The sequence below is a fragment of the Podarcis gaigeae genome, assembly GCF_964106915.1.
Source record: "Podarcis gaigeae genome assembly, chromosome: 1".
Lineage (NCBI taxonomy): Eukaryota > Metazoa > Chordata > Lepidosauria > Squamata > Lacertidae > Podarcis > Podarcis gaigeae.
The window spans coordinates 51,305,340-51,322,005 of record NC_139678.1 but is presented as its reverse complement, the minus strand read 5'-3'; the positions used below and the strand labels follow the sequence as shown (position 1 = coordinate 51,322,005).

General features: G+C 39.6%; 1 protein-coding gene across 1 annotated transcript in view; it reads right to left on the bottom strand.

The window, feature by feature from the left end:
* The window catches only part of PHF21A (PHD finger protein 21A), a 130,612-nt gene that overhangs the window by 8,193 nt on the left and 105,753 nt on the right, over window positions 1–16,666 (bottom strand). Inside the window, exons 10-15 of the mRNA XM_083750603.1 lie at window positions 14,626–14,724; window positions 11,558–11,609; window positions 10,146–10,225; window positions 9,486–9,546; window positions 6,356–6,519; window positions 923–1,078 (exon numbers count right to left, since the gene is read on the bottom strand). Coding sequence (XP_083606729.1) covers window positions 923–1,078; window positions 6,356–6,519; window positions 9,486–9,546; window positions 10,146–10,225; window positions 11,558–11,609; window positions 14,626–14,724 — 612 coding nt within the window. The remainder of the gene's footprint in view (window positions 1–922; window positions 1,079–6,355; window positions 6,520–9,485; window positions 9,547–10,145; window positions 10,226–11,557; window positions 11,610–14,625; window positions 14,725–16,666) is intronic.

The window sequence follows — 16,666 nt, the reverse complement described above, 5'->3', positions numbered from 1 at the left end:
TTGGGAAGACCCTCAAGATTTAATAGCATGAAATACTCACACATCTGTGCTAAACCTCCCACAAGGGAAGCCTGTTTAATCACCATGTCAGCAATTTTGTACATTCCCTTGCATCTACAAACATTTTCTGCTGATGAAATTTTAACAAGCTGAACAGGAATGAAGAGACAACATATCTGATCTTAAAACGTGCTAGTAGAGAGGATTGTGACTTCATGATTCACAAACTGCTGATCTAATTAGCTAAAGGAAAAACACTCTGATAGCAAAGAGCAGTCTCCGTGGAGAAAACTACATGTTACTTTGGCAAACATGCATTTCCCACAAATGTGTTTGTTGGTTAACAGCAATGCAGGAGTAGCGGGGCATTTCCAGAAGAGAATTGGTGAGTGGGAGACGGGTGTTTAATCATGTGGTTATTCATCACAAAACGTTCCTCCCCAGCTGGGCTTATTTTTGCTCTCAGAGCCAGCTATGGGAAAAGATTTAGCATCTATCTCATGCCTGCTAACTCTCACCTGTAAAATGTCCTATATCCCTGCATTATCATGCAAACATTGGTTTTCCAGCATGCAGCTTTGTCCTAGACCTTAAAATACTGGACTTTCCACCACACATATTGTAGAATGAAGCTAACATTATATATATATATATTGTGGAAGCAGAAATAGATAAAGATGCAAGTGGATCAAAGGGAATCTTCCCCGTAAGTCTTCGAGCTTTGCCATGGCAAATAAATGGCTGTTTAGTACCCTGAGATGTGGTACAGAAAAGCAAACGTTTGATGGCTTTGAATTTGTGAGGCCATTTCAGTTCAGGACAGATATTGTCACCCTCTCAAAGTCTAAGCCATGTGCCCCACCCATTTTGTCAAAAGCAGAGAACCATTGCGAGATGCTTCCCCTTTTGTGTTAAACAATACCTGGTCTTGACATTTGGGACAGATCCACATGCCCTTGGGAATAGTTTTCAGAGGTGGGTCCAGACAGTCCAAGTGATACACACGTGAGCACGTGTCACACATCAGCAACTGCCCACTTTTCCTGCAAACACTGCAAAAATCTTCATGGATATCACCCTATAAAATTAGAGGGGGGAAAGGGAACTTACAAACTTTGAAAACTAAATTCCAGTTCAAAGTAAAGTCCTAAGTGAATGAAATCCCCAAAATAATATCCTTTTCATGAAACACAGAAAGAAAGCTACCAAAGGGTGCCTGGCGATTAGATCCACTTTCTTCAGACAGAAAAGAACCACAAGGAACGTCAAGGGCCACAGCTTCTTCAAATGCCACCATGTCTACCCTAGTACCCTAATTTCAAACTATATAGCACAGATCACTTATTTATATAGTTAAGGATCACACTCATCTTATTTCCAAGTAAGTGAAATTAAATGTGGGGTGAAAGTCCCAGTGATCCACTATATGGAAAACATTTTTAAAGTGCCGCAATAGGTTCAGTTCTCCAGGAGGTGCAGAACTTGTCATCCACGTTTCACTTAATGCTGGGTGGGATTAGACAGCATCTGAGAGTGTGCTGTCATCACCATGCTGATGACACACAGCTCTTATGTCATCTTCTGCAGGTAGGCAGTGGATCTGCTGATTGGTGCCCTGTCATGATAATGGACTGGATAAGGACCAATGGCATGAGTCTTAATCCAGCCAAGATGGATTAGCAGGTGGATCTTCTGACCAGGTGAATGGCATGCAATCTGCTCTAGACAGGGTGAGACTCATTCTGAAAGGTCCATAGTCTGAGTGTCTTCCTGGCTCCACTGCTGTCACTTGAGGGACAGGTGGCCCTGGTAGTGCAGAATGCTTTAGCTTCTGTTTTTTGTTACAAAAAAGTTAAAAACCAAAAGATTGTAAGTCACTTGCAGTGTAATTGAAACCTAGGATCCACTGGGATGAAAGAATTTGGATATGGCAGATCTCAATGGGTGCTCAGCCGGTGGATCTTAAGACGGTATCACTTACACTAGCACAAGTTCCCCCCAGAAGGGGGCATTCTGGAGATGTGGCAGAGCAAGGAGAGACTTACACCTCTTCCAAACACCTTCTGGCTCAGTCAAGTGACCCAGCAGCCCAGCGAATGTAGCTGGCAAAGAGTGTCCTATTCCTTCTGAACTGAGTTTGGAATAGGGGTAACTTTTGCCACTGTAACATGCCAGCATTATTTATGCTAGCTTTCTATAGTTAGGATTGCTCCATTAGAGACTTTTGTAGTAAGCAACTAATAATTTAAATCCAACATTAGTAGCCCGATCCAACACTAGGAGCTCACTATACTGAGGTGCTTATTTTGTTTGGGGACAGAGTACATAAATCAAATAGTGAATATGAATATTCCAGTGCTGGAGAGGAGTGAAACTAACACATATACAAGGAATAAAAGCTGGTATCATTAACCATGATGGATAAGAGAGATTTGCTGTGGTGGTTGCTGCTGCTACTGTATGTCTTTATTTTCAATGGCTATATGACCACACTGGATTGATAAGCCTCTAAGCAAAATCTGCACAGCTATAGGGGCAGAAAATTGTACCAATTGTGAGCAGTGAAGTCATGGCCATTTCTAGGTGCCTGTGACATCTGTACAGCCTCATTCCACGCAGCACGCCAAATCAAAACAAGAAAGCAAGGGGATGGGTTAGGCAGGTGGGGGCCCGAGATAAAATATTAAATTAATGCTCTCTATTGGCAAAAGAACTGTGGTCTACACGTTGGCAAAATCAGAGGAACAGCACTGAGGAGAAAGGCTGCCTGGATTCTCTGCAAATATGAGTAAGATCTACATATTTATTGTGCAATAAAATTATTGTTTGCAAAAGGCTATGGAATATAGCCTTGGGCATGCTTAGCATGAGCATAAGCATAATTTCACCTGGGTGCTACCTCTTAAGGTAGCTACAGTCTTTCCTAAGAAATGTGTTTCATGGGCCATCATATTTTCAATATTTTGGAAGTAGAAGGCACTGGTTGCAAAATTACGGTAAGTTAATGCACCACTTTAAGCCTAATATAACTTTAACCTTGGTGCATCACTGCAATATCCAGTAATAGGCATACTTTTTCTGATTTATCTTACGTAAACTTGGCCTTTCGAAAGAAGAGATGGAAAACCTTGACCGAACCAGACTAACACAAAACACCATCCCCAGCTGTAAAATGTCAACAAAGGCCCCAGTACTAGTTTTAATAGCAAGAACATTTCAGTTTTGCATGGCTCTTTCCATTACTTTCCCTTCCTTATCTCTTCACTTTAGGATGCAAAATTCTTAGCAAAGCCATTTAGTTTCCTTTTCTCTCTTTCCTTCTGCTGTTTCCATCTCATAGTTACTATTTTTATTTGTAGATCACTGTACAGAAATGCAGAAAGAGAAGAAGAGCTAAAAAGAACAGAAATAAGGTAACAGAAAATGGCTTAATACATGAATTTCAATCAACTGAGGGCTGCTCTGGAAAATTGCTACATCCAAATCCCAATCTCTAAAGCTTTCTTCAAATTCAGAATATAGGGATAAAATTTGAAAGAAATAAAAGTGTCACAGCCTCCTTAAAGTATGTAATTTAATCTTCCATATCAAACTGAGCAGTGGTAGGATTTGAATTATGCCAGATGTTTTCTACTGCCTTGCATAGCATGCTAATGTGCCAATCTTTATTAAGAATACATATTAAATGATGCCAGAATACCAACCACGGGTGGGTGGGAGGATATTACCCACAAACATTAGCTGAGGCTTAAACTTTGACATTGAAAACCAAGCCTTCACACTTTGATGGAAACCTCTCTCTATTAATTCCTAAACTTACTGTGCTATCCTGACTTTGGCATGTAAAGATGCTTTGATTTTGCAAGTTCTACATATCAAATGAGTGCTGGATTCCAATGTTCAAATTATGGGGGGAAGGGGGGGACTTAATTAAAACCTCACATTTTATCCCTCAACCCCCACCCCAGCTTTTAAGCCAGTCATACTCCTCTCTGTAGCTTTCTACAGTGTAGTAGTAGTAGTAGTAGCTAATATGAGTTTCACAAAATATAAGGGGGTTGGATCCCCTGTGACTTGAGCATTGTTGGGTTCTAAAGTAGTTCAATCTATAATAATACAGCCAGTTTCATATTGTCCACTCAACAGAGTTAAACTTTCATGTATCTCTTGAAGCGTTATGACTACTCAAACTCAAATCCCTACTTTTTTCTTGTATTTTGTGATTGCATGGAGGAAAAACACAATGAGGTTTCCCTAGAACAGGGGTGGGGAGCATGTAGCTCTCCAAATACTACTGAACTAACTTACAAAATCCCCTGACCTCTGGCTAGGCTAGCCAAGGCTAATGAAAGTTTGAGTACAGCAACATCTGGAAGGCCACAGATCCCACATCCTAGCCCTAGAGCGCCTGTTGAAGTGGAGCTGAAACCTAATGAGCATCTTAATCTGAGTAACTGATTACGGAAGTTAAAGATATTCAGAAGCTAACAAGATCAGAAGGTTGTACTCAGTTGTCTCTCTCCATTAATGGGCAGTACCCTGCACTAGCAGAGGTTTCCATGAATGGAAGGGAAGCAGTTTTCATTATCTTCTGGGGGCCACCTGCCCCATCAACCTCCACAATCCTTTGGAGCAGACCAGGGGAGGTCTAGGGACTGCAGAGAGATTGGGGGAAATCAGCAAACAATGCCTGCCCCCATTCCATTAAAGGAATCCTATGTTGGATTAAAGAGTCTTTGGTGAGTGGAGCGACACAACTGAAAACAAACCTATTTACCATAAATTCTCTGAAAAACACACACCACTGAAGTGAAATAGGAGGTGAATTTCTGGAGGAAGCAATACATTCATGTGATGTGTGTACATGTTTGGTGGATGGATATTTAACAAAACACTCTAGGCTTGAAGGCTGATGGCTAATCAGAATTACATCATTACCGAAAGCTCAGAACATTATGTAAAAATGTGCAACAGACATCAACTGGAATGACAATGAGCTCACTGTCCTAGTGCTTTATTTATAAAACAAATGTGCTTAAGAATCTAGCAACCTTTGTCAAACCTGTTATAAGTAGAATGTGTTCACGTACATGTGAGCACGCCATGCTGAATCAGCAGGAAAGTCCTCTTTGTTTGGATCAATTTTTACTACTGCCTTCTGATAGTTTGGGAGATTTCATGAATAATACAATACCTAGAGAATGAATGACTATGGCTCTTAACACAGAACTTGCATCCTATAGGAATGCTGCCTGTTGATTTTATCTTTTGCAATACCCAGCAGTGCAGAAAAGATACTGATGGTGTTCCTGATTTGGCTATTCTTGGCTGCTTCAACAATGAGGCTACAGATACAGTTATGTAAGTTAGAGCAATCCTCAAGCTGCATATTTCATGAATGAGATGCAGAGGCTCTTAGCTCAGCAGCATAAAAAACAGATTGGAGGAACATCTAGTGCAGCCCACTAGAACATAAAAGTTATGCAAGTCTGATTGTGTGTAAAATGTGTTCATTAGTTGGGTCTTATAACCATGGAGCTATTTATTATGAGGAAACGAAGGTACAGAGAAGTGATGAGACTTGACCAAGGTTGTGAGTCCAGAACTTCCAATTCCAACCCAGCTATCATGAGAAGGATGGATTTACCTCCCTTCTGAGTAATAAAAAATTACCACCCACACCCTCCAAAAACAGACAATGCTGCAGATCAAGCTATGGGATAGATCAACTTTAATTCAGCAACAGCTTGTGCTAAACTGGCAGAATAGGCAACTGGGCTCACATACCAGGAGGATACTTTCACAGAAAAGAAAACTTTCCCCCATATAGGTATGCAGAATCCATAAATGAGAAGCAACCGCCAGGTGTCAGTGAAGGCACTCACTCTGACTCCACTAATGCTGTGTCCAACTATCTTGAGCAAGAATTTCTCCTTACTTTATTGATTCAGTAATAATACGTAATTGTTCCTAAGGCTTCTGTGTGACAGGATCCGTTCTTCTCCTGCCATTAGATTGCTGAAATATATCACAAATGCACTGTCTTTAATTCACTGCATCACTGTGCATCTGGGAAGGGCTTACAGAACTTTGAAATATTTCCCCTTCTAACTCTACAATTCTATGATTCTAGGATATGAACATTCTGGCATGTCCTGTGGATATCATATAGATATATATATATACTACTCCAGAGTCTGGGTGGGGGGTGAATAGGTACAAGTAGAAGTGTAGGGGGCTGAAGAAGGGGGTCATATTATTGCAGTTTACCATAATACCAGTGCATCTAAAGAACCAAATTCTGAAGTCTCCACGGTCTCTTCAAACAGCAAACCTCTCAGGAAGAATTACTTACGTCTGTGGAGCTGGGGCTGGGCAGGGACACAGGATGAACAGTTGCGGGGAAAGAAAATGTGGTCTCTGTCTTTTCATTTTCAGGGGAGTCAGGATGACTGGACAGAGGGGATGTGGGGGTCAGAGCCCCAAACCCCAGCACCGTGTTGTATTTAGGTGGACGACCTACACATTAACAAAAGGGAACAAAAAGGGGAGGGGAAATAATCTTACATACCTTTGGCCAGTGCTCCTCATTGGCTAGCATGAAAAAAAAGGAAGTGATGTAGTACAGAGAAGAAGTTAGTATTATAGTCACGAGTGAAAGAAAGCCAAGTCAGGACTGTAAAGTTATTTTTATGGCACTTAAAGGAGAAATGTGTAAGGAAGGATGGTATCACAAGAGAGAAAACACATGCCTTCAGAAAGAGCGCTACTCCCAATATATCTCTATAACCACACTAATGTCTTTAACTTTTAACTTACCACCCCCAAATTCCACTGGCAAAGAAAAGCTGCCATGATTTCTACCACTCTAATTTATCATGGTATCTCCATCACATTGTTATGACCATTGGTAAATCACCCTCAGTGAGCCTAAGGTGAAACCTACATCTAAATACCACCTTTGTGCTAAGAAAAACTCAACATTCCACAAATGCCAGAGAAAATTACAGCCTGCAACCCCATGAGATCTCTCTCAGCAAAAGGAGCTGCATGGTAGCCTAGGTGGGAGAAAGCCTCAACAAAGCAAATCTGCAAGTATGAAGAGTTAAGATAAAATCCTATCCTGCTGACTGTAGGAAGATATAACTCAACGATAAATTGTGCTATTATTCCAAGTGAAATCACAACACTGTAGGAGACACCAATCTTTGTCTTTTGCATTACCACTACTCTGATGATTGATGAGAGGCATATGCTCAGAGAGGAATATATATATATATATATATAAAGATATTTAAGCAGTCAATAAGTGAAGCTAGAGACTGAGAAAAGAGGCAGGAAGATCAAATTAAACATGCATTGTAATCATTATCTTCAGTAAATGGCACCTAACAACTCTGATGGAAAGTGGCACTGAAGGCCAATGCCCTCTGTGTGTTGAGGGACAGAAAGCCAACATCAGTGCAAAAAAACCCAGTACATCCAATTTTGCTTCAGGTGAGAAACAAATTATGCAAGGAAAGAAGGGCTCCTCTGAACATCTGAGCTCCTGGGGAAATGCACTAATAGCTGAACTGAGCAGTTATGGCAGCAATTTTTGGGTAAAGTAAAGCCTGCTCAATATAAACTGCAATGAGACCATCACCTTATTTTCAAAATGCCAAAAGCTGCCAAAGACTAATAAATAAAATAATAATAATAATAATAATAATAATTATTATTATTATTATTATTATTATTATTATTATTATTATTATTATAACAGGCACTATCATTTTAAGCAAATTCAAATCAGTGGGCTAAACAGAAAGAGACAAATGCACTCTACTGAAACTGCTGAGCTACCTAATAACTCACCCAAACACTCATGTGCATGAACACACTCATCCTACTAGGTACATAGTGCATATATCTTTTAACATTTGAAATATCAAGTATTATACAACTTATGTCCTCTGACCTGGCCATTTGTTTTTGAACAACAGGCCCTGGAGCAGAGCAAACATTAGAAAGCATTACAGAAAGGGCATTCAGTGCTCACCCAAGATATTTAGCACTGAACAGAGTCAAAATAAATTAATCTCAAAGCCAAGCTTAGTTCTACTGTGCAATTGGCTGGCTCTAAGAACACAGCAACCACCACACGAGAGCAGATCAGTAGTAACTTGTCTCAGACACAAAACAGACATGCTTGGTGATGTATTAGCAACAACAAGCATTGATGATATAGTACCTCTCTGATTCCTGGCCACCAACATACATTCTCTGGTGATCTTAGGGTCACCCAAAGCATTAGGAATTAACTTAACCTCTCTTGAACTCAACCATGTCGATAGCTGTCACAACCTACTGAAGCAGAGGGCTTCATCTCAAAACTTCAAAAACTGTGCATCATCTGCTTCTTGGAGACCAAACAACACTTAAAGGTTCAAGATGCAGGGAGAATGCAGAAACCTTCCCTCCTCAAGGAAAAGTGTTTTTGAGATACTAGATATATTGTTCACAGTGGAAGCAGCACAGTTTAGGGATAAAATAGAGATCCCAAGTTCTTTTCTTGTTCCATGGATTGGCAGCCCCATGGTCTGCTTTTCCTGCCTTACAGTTTTACATGGACAATTTCTAAAATACATCTCAGGACTGGCTTATATGCAGTCTGCCAGAGTTTTTCATTTGCAACATTACTCCTAACCCTTAACAGTTTACAGATACACACTAGGGCACATGAATAGATATGACCATGTTACTACTGCCTTTTTCGTTAGTATTTTAATCAACGTTCGCCTTTGCTGGCATGGATTAGTAACCTGTAAAGGGGGGGAGGAGTATGCAAATGGAAAACTAGCGAACTGCATGTGTAGCAGCCTAAACAAAGTCTGTACGTTAAAAACAGAAAAATGGCAGATTACTGGTGCCATTCCACAAGCAAGATCAAGAATTCGGAACCTTGAAATCTAAGGAGAAAATTGGGTGGGAAGAATTTTGCAAGCATCCGTGTAATAATTTTAAGAGTACCATGGTTGCTACACGATTTCATCAAAGATCAAGTAACTCGCCTTTCAAAGAAACCTGAACATGTTCTTAACAGCACAAGAAATAATTTCATTTCATAAACAGTGAGTCCTAACATAGGACCAAACTCACTTAGTCACTACAAGGGAAAAGTCTCAGAATGGGAGCTCAATTACCACCTTGGCATCCCCCTTCTAGTCTGCATGACGGGTTACATTTACTAATCTGGGTTGGGAATCTTTACTGGCCCAAGACAGTTTACACACAGGAAATTCTCCCATTCATATCCTTATTCATTCCAGATTACCCCCAACGCCTACCAACAAAGGATGCTTCTGTAGAGTAGCTGCCTACCAGGGTTACAGCATACCTACGATGTGTATTCAGTACCACAAAACTATTTTCTATATTGTTATATTTCAGTCCAAAAGAAAGGGAAATAAACATACAAGGAGGTGCTATTATGAGACACCTACCTCGTTTACGTGTCCCAGGATGCATTGTGCTGTTCAGGTATGTGACTGCGCTCTTCTTGCGCTTTACAGAAGAAAGGAAGAAAGTAGTTAGTCAACTGTTTTGGCAAGTAAAAGCTACATCTACACACACACACAAACAAACAAACAAACAAACAGACAGACAGACAGACAGACAGACAGACAGACAGACAGACACACAGAGTGACTATATAAAAAATCTGGAAGAGCACAAGTGTTGAGTCCCATTGAAGCAAACAGGCTTTTGCACTTAAATCCATAAATTTCAGTAAGAATCAAATGTAGGTTTAACTTTCTTCAGATTATGTCCATTATCGTTTCAGTGTTTGGATACTACCCTGTAGAAAAGCTCGTCTTTCACACAATTACAGGCAATGCTGATCCCACTTGTGATGAGAGAAAAAATTCAATGCCAAGTCTGCAATCATGCCAGAGAAGGAGGAGGAGGAGGGAAGATATAAGGGAAAGAAAGTATAAAGTAGGAAACTTCTTTCCATTTATAATTGTCCTTCATGTTCTCTTGATGACAGTCCCACTGTCTAGCTTTGAATGTGATTGTTTTCATACACCTAGAATGCTGAAGCAATGAGCAAAATGCTTTTCAGCAAGTTATTTACTTATTTTATAAGCAAAAATTGTTACCTCAGGCTCAAAGACAGCTCCGCTGTACACTGGATTTGCTGTTGTCCTTCGTTTCCTTTCTTGTCGCTTACTTTGTATTTCTTGGGGAAAGGGTAGAAATAAAAGCATTTTAGCGCTCAAAGACCTCAATATCTAGTATGAGCAAGTTAGGAGTCAGGAACTATGGCTTCTGAAATGCTCTTTGCAAACTTAATTCTGAAGAAACATCCATATTATATAAATGGGTTGAAAGTAAAGTGGAAAGTTAAGTAAAAGAAAGTAAATTAGCTTAAGAAAGCGTTTCCTGCTCTTCCAAAACCTCTCAGCTGATATTTTTATCTTCCACATTCTGTGCCACACAAAATTTGTTGTTGGCAACTTTTTTCTGCCAGAAGCAGGGAGTTGTTTGAAGACTGATTTATTTGCTTGACTTATATCCCAGTATTTCTCAATGCAATGAGCCAAAGGTGGATTATAACAACTTCATATCAAAATACTGCAAACTTTTTTTTAAGGTACAAAACCATTTAAATATATTTAACCCAGGGGTGAGGAATCTCCAGGCCATGGGAGGCTGCTTTCCCCAAACCACACCCATGTGCCCCACACCTGACTTTATATGTGACAACAGGTATGGGGCAGGTAGAGATGTGGCTGCGAAAGCACAATTGAGAGCTTAAAGCATGCTCCCTGTTGTTCAAAGTGGAGCAGATGGAACTGCAGTGGGTTGATGGATCTGCTGTGCAGATGATATCTCTGCACAAAGTAGGCTTGGGGTCACTGCCCACTGAATTGGCAACACAGCTGATCCTTACAGAAAAGAGACTTGGGGTCACTGCCTTTCAGCTGATGGGTAAAACCTCAAGCCTCATGTTTTCTTTTGCAGCACGCTTTGTTGCACAGAAATGAAAAATTAGTCACCTGACTTCATAGTGAGACCAGCTGATTGGCAGAGTTGCTGCCAGGGTTGAGGGAACCTAGGATCCAGCCCGCCAGTCAGAATAATTTCCCTCAGTTTAAACAATGTGCTAATTAATTGATAAAGGAAATTAAGTTATTTGAAAAATAGTACTGTGGTGGTTCTGCTATTGAAGAAACCGTATTTGTGGCCTTAGATCTCCTAGTCAGAAACCTAAAAATCAGACTAGCATTTAGGATCATCATCCTATTTGGTCATTTTTTCAACTCCAGGAAACAACCCAGAACCTTGAACAGAAAATATTTCACTTTTTAAAACTGATATTTTAAACTTTGATACATGGGAAAGTATGCACTCTAAGCAGAAATATTTGAAACTTGTACATTAATTCCAGAGCTCTGGAATTTATGCAGCGCAATCCTAAACTTATTTACTTGGAAGTAAGCACCATTAGGTCAAATAAACTTTTTCCTTGATAGTGTGCAAAGATTGCAGCCATAGTCATTTTTCTTACCTTCTAGATGGTCATGTGTAACCAGTCCAAGAGACACCATGAAGGCAAGTTTCTGTATCAGAAAAGAAGAAGAAAACAATTCAATCAAATTAAGAGAGGAACTAAACTTCTTTTAAGGTGAAATAGTAGCTTAAAAAAAAGTGATACAATTTTCACTGAGCAATTCTTCAAAAACATGCATCACCTGTATATCTCAAATGGCACTTCATAAAATGAAGCAAATAACAGCACTATGTATCTTTATACAACTTGCATATCCCTTAGTTCAAAGAGGAGGGTTGGCAAGCTCATCTCTGTGGATCTATGAGACTGAAGGCAGCTCCACACTTTACACAGAAATCTTTATGCAGCAGGTACACTAGTTTTTTCTACAGCAACCTCATAAAGGCTGGACAACATAGATGCATATAGGTGATTCCTAAAGTCTGACTAGGCCAGGGCTCCCAGAAGCATGGACTTGTTAGTTAAAAGATGCAGACACAAGTGTTGCTGCAGAGAAACACCAATTTAAAACCAGCTGCACCTGTAACTGCTGAATTACAATACATCAAGCACAATGCTATCACTTGTGGACTGACCTAAGACGAAATATTTGTTAGCATACTGAGTAAGATAATTAGCATAACTATGCTAGGATGTCTGTATTACCAACAACTGCTTTGTGAATTACCACTGCTAATTAGATACACTGTCTGTACTTCTCTGCATTTCAGCTTCCTCTGACCACTATTTACAAATAGCCCCCAACTCTGCACCTAGCAGTTCAGCTGCACCCTAGGCCTTTGCTGTCCATTCAAAACTAATTTGAAAAATTAAAAAAAAAATCCCTGTATAAACTTGCATGTGTATCAGATATATTGTAAAATTCTCATGATTTTATGGTTTATCATTTTGAAAATTGCTTTGAGGTTTGTTTGTTTGTTTGTTTTTACAATCAAGCAATGTATAAATGAATAAAATAATAAATAACATTATACTTTATGAAAATGAAAACAGAACATAGTGTGATTTGAATTAAGAAAGCCATAGTTATCTAACTGGAGATTACTCAAAACCTGAAAACATGGAAGCCTTCCAGCACAAACAGGGATTTCTGAACTGTCCAGATGATTGCTGCATAAGCTGTTTGCTCAGAACATCACAGCTGTATGTATCTATTTTAAAGAGACAGCCAAGTTATGCTATTCTTAGAATGCTATAAAAAGTTTTAGGGCATGAGAACCGTCAGATTCAAAAAGCAGTAGTTCACTTTCATCTCATCTCGCACAACTGTTCAGGTCAAGTATTTGCAGTCTATGATTTCTTAACTCCACGAACCATGTTTTAGAATTCAAGAGACTAGACCTGTGTGATGATGTTTGGCCTCATTCCCTTTCACTGTACATAAATCACATGGACTGCAAAAGGACAGCCACAGTGGAGCAAAAAAGTATTTCAGATTCTGACAATACTAAGTAAATTAGTAAAAAGTAAAGTCTCTTGGCTCATTTAATATCTTCTCCCTGTGCAGAGAGGGAAACCAAGATCTCCCCCTTAAAAAAAAAATATCAGAATTTTGATGGTAGAATATTGTCTAAATGGGCCCCAAGGGAGATTCACTAGTTCCAGTTGATTTTGTGTGTTGCTCAAGCTGCCAAAATCCAGGTTTCTTAACTTGCGCTTTCTGAAAGATTTGCAGGGTGATAGCTATGTTAGCCTCTTGCAACAAAAAGAAAAAGAAAAGAAAAGAAAAGAAAGAATTGTGGCACATTGAAGACTCACAAATCTATTATGGTAGAAGCTTCTGTGGACTACAGCTCATTTCATCAGAAGTATTTTTCTGAGTTGCAGGTATTCATAGAAAACAAGCTGTCTGAAATGCTATTATAACTCCACTCACCCAAGGAAAGAATAAACTCACCCAATCTCTTTTCTAACAGCTGGGGGAACCTTCACACACTCACTTAAATGTGTCATTGTCCCACAGAAAACAAAATAAATCCACAGGCATTTATGTTATTTATAATGTGTTATTTTCAAATTTACATGATGCAAATGTTCAGGAGCTTGATTAAACAAAAACCCTATTTGTTGAAATGGATGGTTACCAGAGAGCTGTAGCTTTATTGTTAAATTTGTATAGGTATTAAAACATGTACCAGTCCAATAGATCTACTATGTGAATATAATTTGGGTCTTATTATTTGTTATACAAACCATAATTATGAGATTTTTCACAGGGTGTATGTTCATCTTTGGCATTTCATAACAGGAAAGGTTATGAAAGGCCTGGGAAGGGAGGGCTGGAGACCCTTGGAGCACCTTCAAGCCGAGGTGTCAGGACACGCTCAGCTTTCAGGAAAGGCCTGTGTGTGTGTGTGTGTGTGTGTGTGTGTGTGTGTGTGTGTAGGATGAGTGTATTGGGCATCCTTGCACAAAATCTCTTGGGACATCCTTAAGCCCCCATGCTACCTTTGCAAAGGGGAGGGGCAGTCAAGGCGCCAGCGAATACAACTTTTCCTTAGCCAAACAAGGCCAACCGAAACATGTTTAAAATGTGCCTGTGAGATTGGAGAAGTTGCCTTGCGTGATGCAATCTGAACACTCAAAAGAGCTAAGGGCAATTTGGGATTTCTATGTATATAGCACAGTAGAGCGAGCTGGAAAAGCCACTGTTCAAGCCTTACCTTAGACAAGAACTTAAAGCAAGGCTAGATTCTTTCAGCCTCCTTTCTGGAATATGGGGCCTCCATTACACGGTTATTGCAAAAATTACTAAGAAAACATGAAGCACTTTGAACACCCTTAGGTGCTACATACAAGCATCATTATCATAAAGTCAGGAGCTTTTGCATTCTTTCTTCCAGCCCTGAAAATATTTGGTGAACAGGAATTTGTGGCTAGATATAGCATTCCTCAGACATATAGACCTCTTCATTGCAGCAATAACACTGTGAAGAATGTGAATCTCTTTTAAGAGGAAAAGCGGCATTAAAATGTAGATGAAAATAAGCATTTCTAAAGACAGATTTTTTTAAAAAAATCTGCCCAACCCCACAAAAGGATATTGTAGATATCTGTACTAGTACCTGTGGGTTTTCTTCTCGTTTTGGTTTGGGTGGTGCAGGAGGAGCAACTGTATGAATCTCTGTTGGCTTCTCCTCTGTTTCCGCTTGGGGCTTGATAGTCTGAAAGGGAATCAACAGCAAGTGAACACGGGTTTCTTAAATTCCTAAACAAACAAAAACAGCGGCCAGTGTTTTTCTTTACCAAAATGAAGAAACGGATGGAAAGGAATCCGAATAATACACGAAATATTTTCCCCAAGAGCTCCTTTAAAAAGTGTGGTACATTTTAAGTAGTGAAAACACAATCCCAAATAAAAATTACTATTTAGAACAGCAAGGGTACAACTGCAACACTTAAGTAGCCCAATTCAGCAACTAGATCATGCAATAAGAATAACTTTACATCTAAGCTGTGGATAAGAGGGGCTACGTATAAGAGAGACCTGGCAAACAGAATAACTACAGATGGGGTGACGTTTTGTGGAATAACATTCCATGAAAAGCTTGTCCAGACAACAATCTGTCTGAGAGATGCACCTTGCATCTCTCTCATTCATTATTCACTATAACAAGAATTTGCCTGAAGATAAGTTCTCCAGAATTCCCAAGTGCTGGGTTTTCCTGAAACCCATTCCTGCTTAGTGATGTCATAATCCCCTGCATATTGCATCATAAGTGCCTGCCCAATGATTCCCACTTTATGACATAGCTGTGACATCACAAAATTAGATCCATCTGTTCTAAGATGACAAATATGTTTTCAATGTGTTTACTCAGAAATAAGAGAAACATAAAGAAATAACTTGAACCATATTGTTTGAAATTGTGAATTATTTTGAATTACTTCTCGGTCCCATTTACTAGACTGTGTGATCCCACTTGCTTGTTTGGATGAACCACAACTAACACTATAACTGCAGTTGTGCTGGAAGAGCAGAGGGGGAAACTCAAGAACCTAACACTAAACTATGGTTTGTGGCTTGCGCAAATAGACCAATGGTTTGACAAGTGAGGATGAAACCTTGTTTCTTAATTGTTTTATTTGAAATGACGGTGGCCAATTTGGACATCTCACTTAGAAAATAAAAGTAGGAGGGTATACCTTTTATTATAAATAAATACATGTGTGTGTGTTTTTGTTCCTAAGACTGGTAAGTGGAAAAGAGAGGTCTGGCTCTGTTCACACTTGAGAAAACTTTCTGCCTATTTACGACAAGAAAAGCCATGACCAGACTGGAAGCAGCCTTCCTCAGTACATAAGGGTTGAAAAGCAGTTTCTCTGCACTGGTACTATGTATAGGCTTCTCGTCCACATTTAAGCACTAGGGTTTTTGCTGAAGGTCCTTGCTTCTATGGAACCTAGAGTTGTGGCCAGTCTTGGCACATTGCCACCTGTTGCAGAGCCATATCAACTTGCACCTGCTTCAGAGTGTTTTGTAGAGAGGACGATAATGTAAGTTTTTGGGGGAAAGGTGACACACTTCTGTCTATTTAAAAAATAACTGCTCATGGCAAATTTGTCAAGCTTAAAAGACTGAAACCAAGCAAGCTTTTGAGAATACAGATCAGTAGACTCAAAGGTCAGTTTAAAGTGCATTTGCACAAAAAGGCCTACATCTGATAGATTGAATTAGAGGAAATTCTCAAATGTCCAGCATTACAAACTACTTACAAAAGGTTAGCTGAAACTGATGGTAATTAAGTCATCTGCATGTCTGCTTCATCATAAATGTCAGCAAGATTATGGATAAATATTATTTGATGGTTAATGTTTTATGCTGAAGCAGCAGAAAAAGCAGAAAACGAGTAAATTTTAATTATTCTGATGTACTATATATAAAATCACAAATTAACTGCTCACTCGTTATGAATTATTGGTACATTCCCAATCCCTGTCTGAGGAACAAGGTATTATCAACCATCTCTATTCACACATTGTATCTCATGATTGGCATGAGACAGAGAACAGTGCTGTGACTTGCTGGCCTGTCCACCCGCATCCTCTCCTGCCAACCCTGCCCCATCTATACATTGCAAGAAACCTCGGAACAGGAGAGCCTAC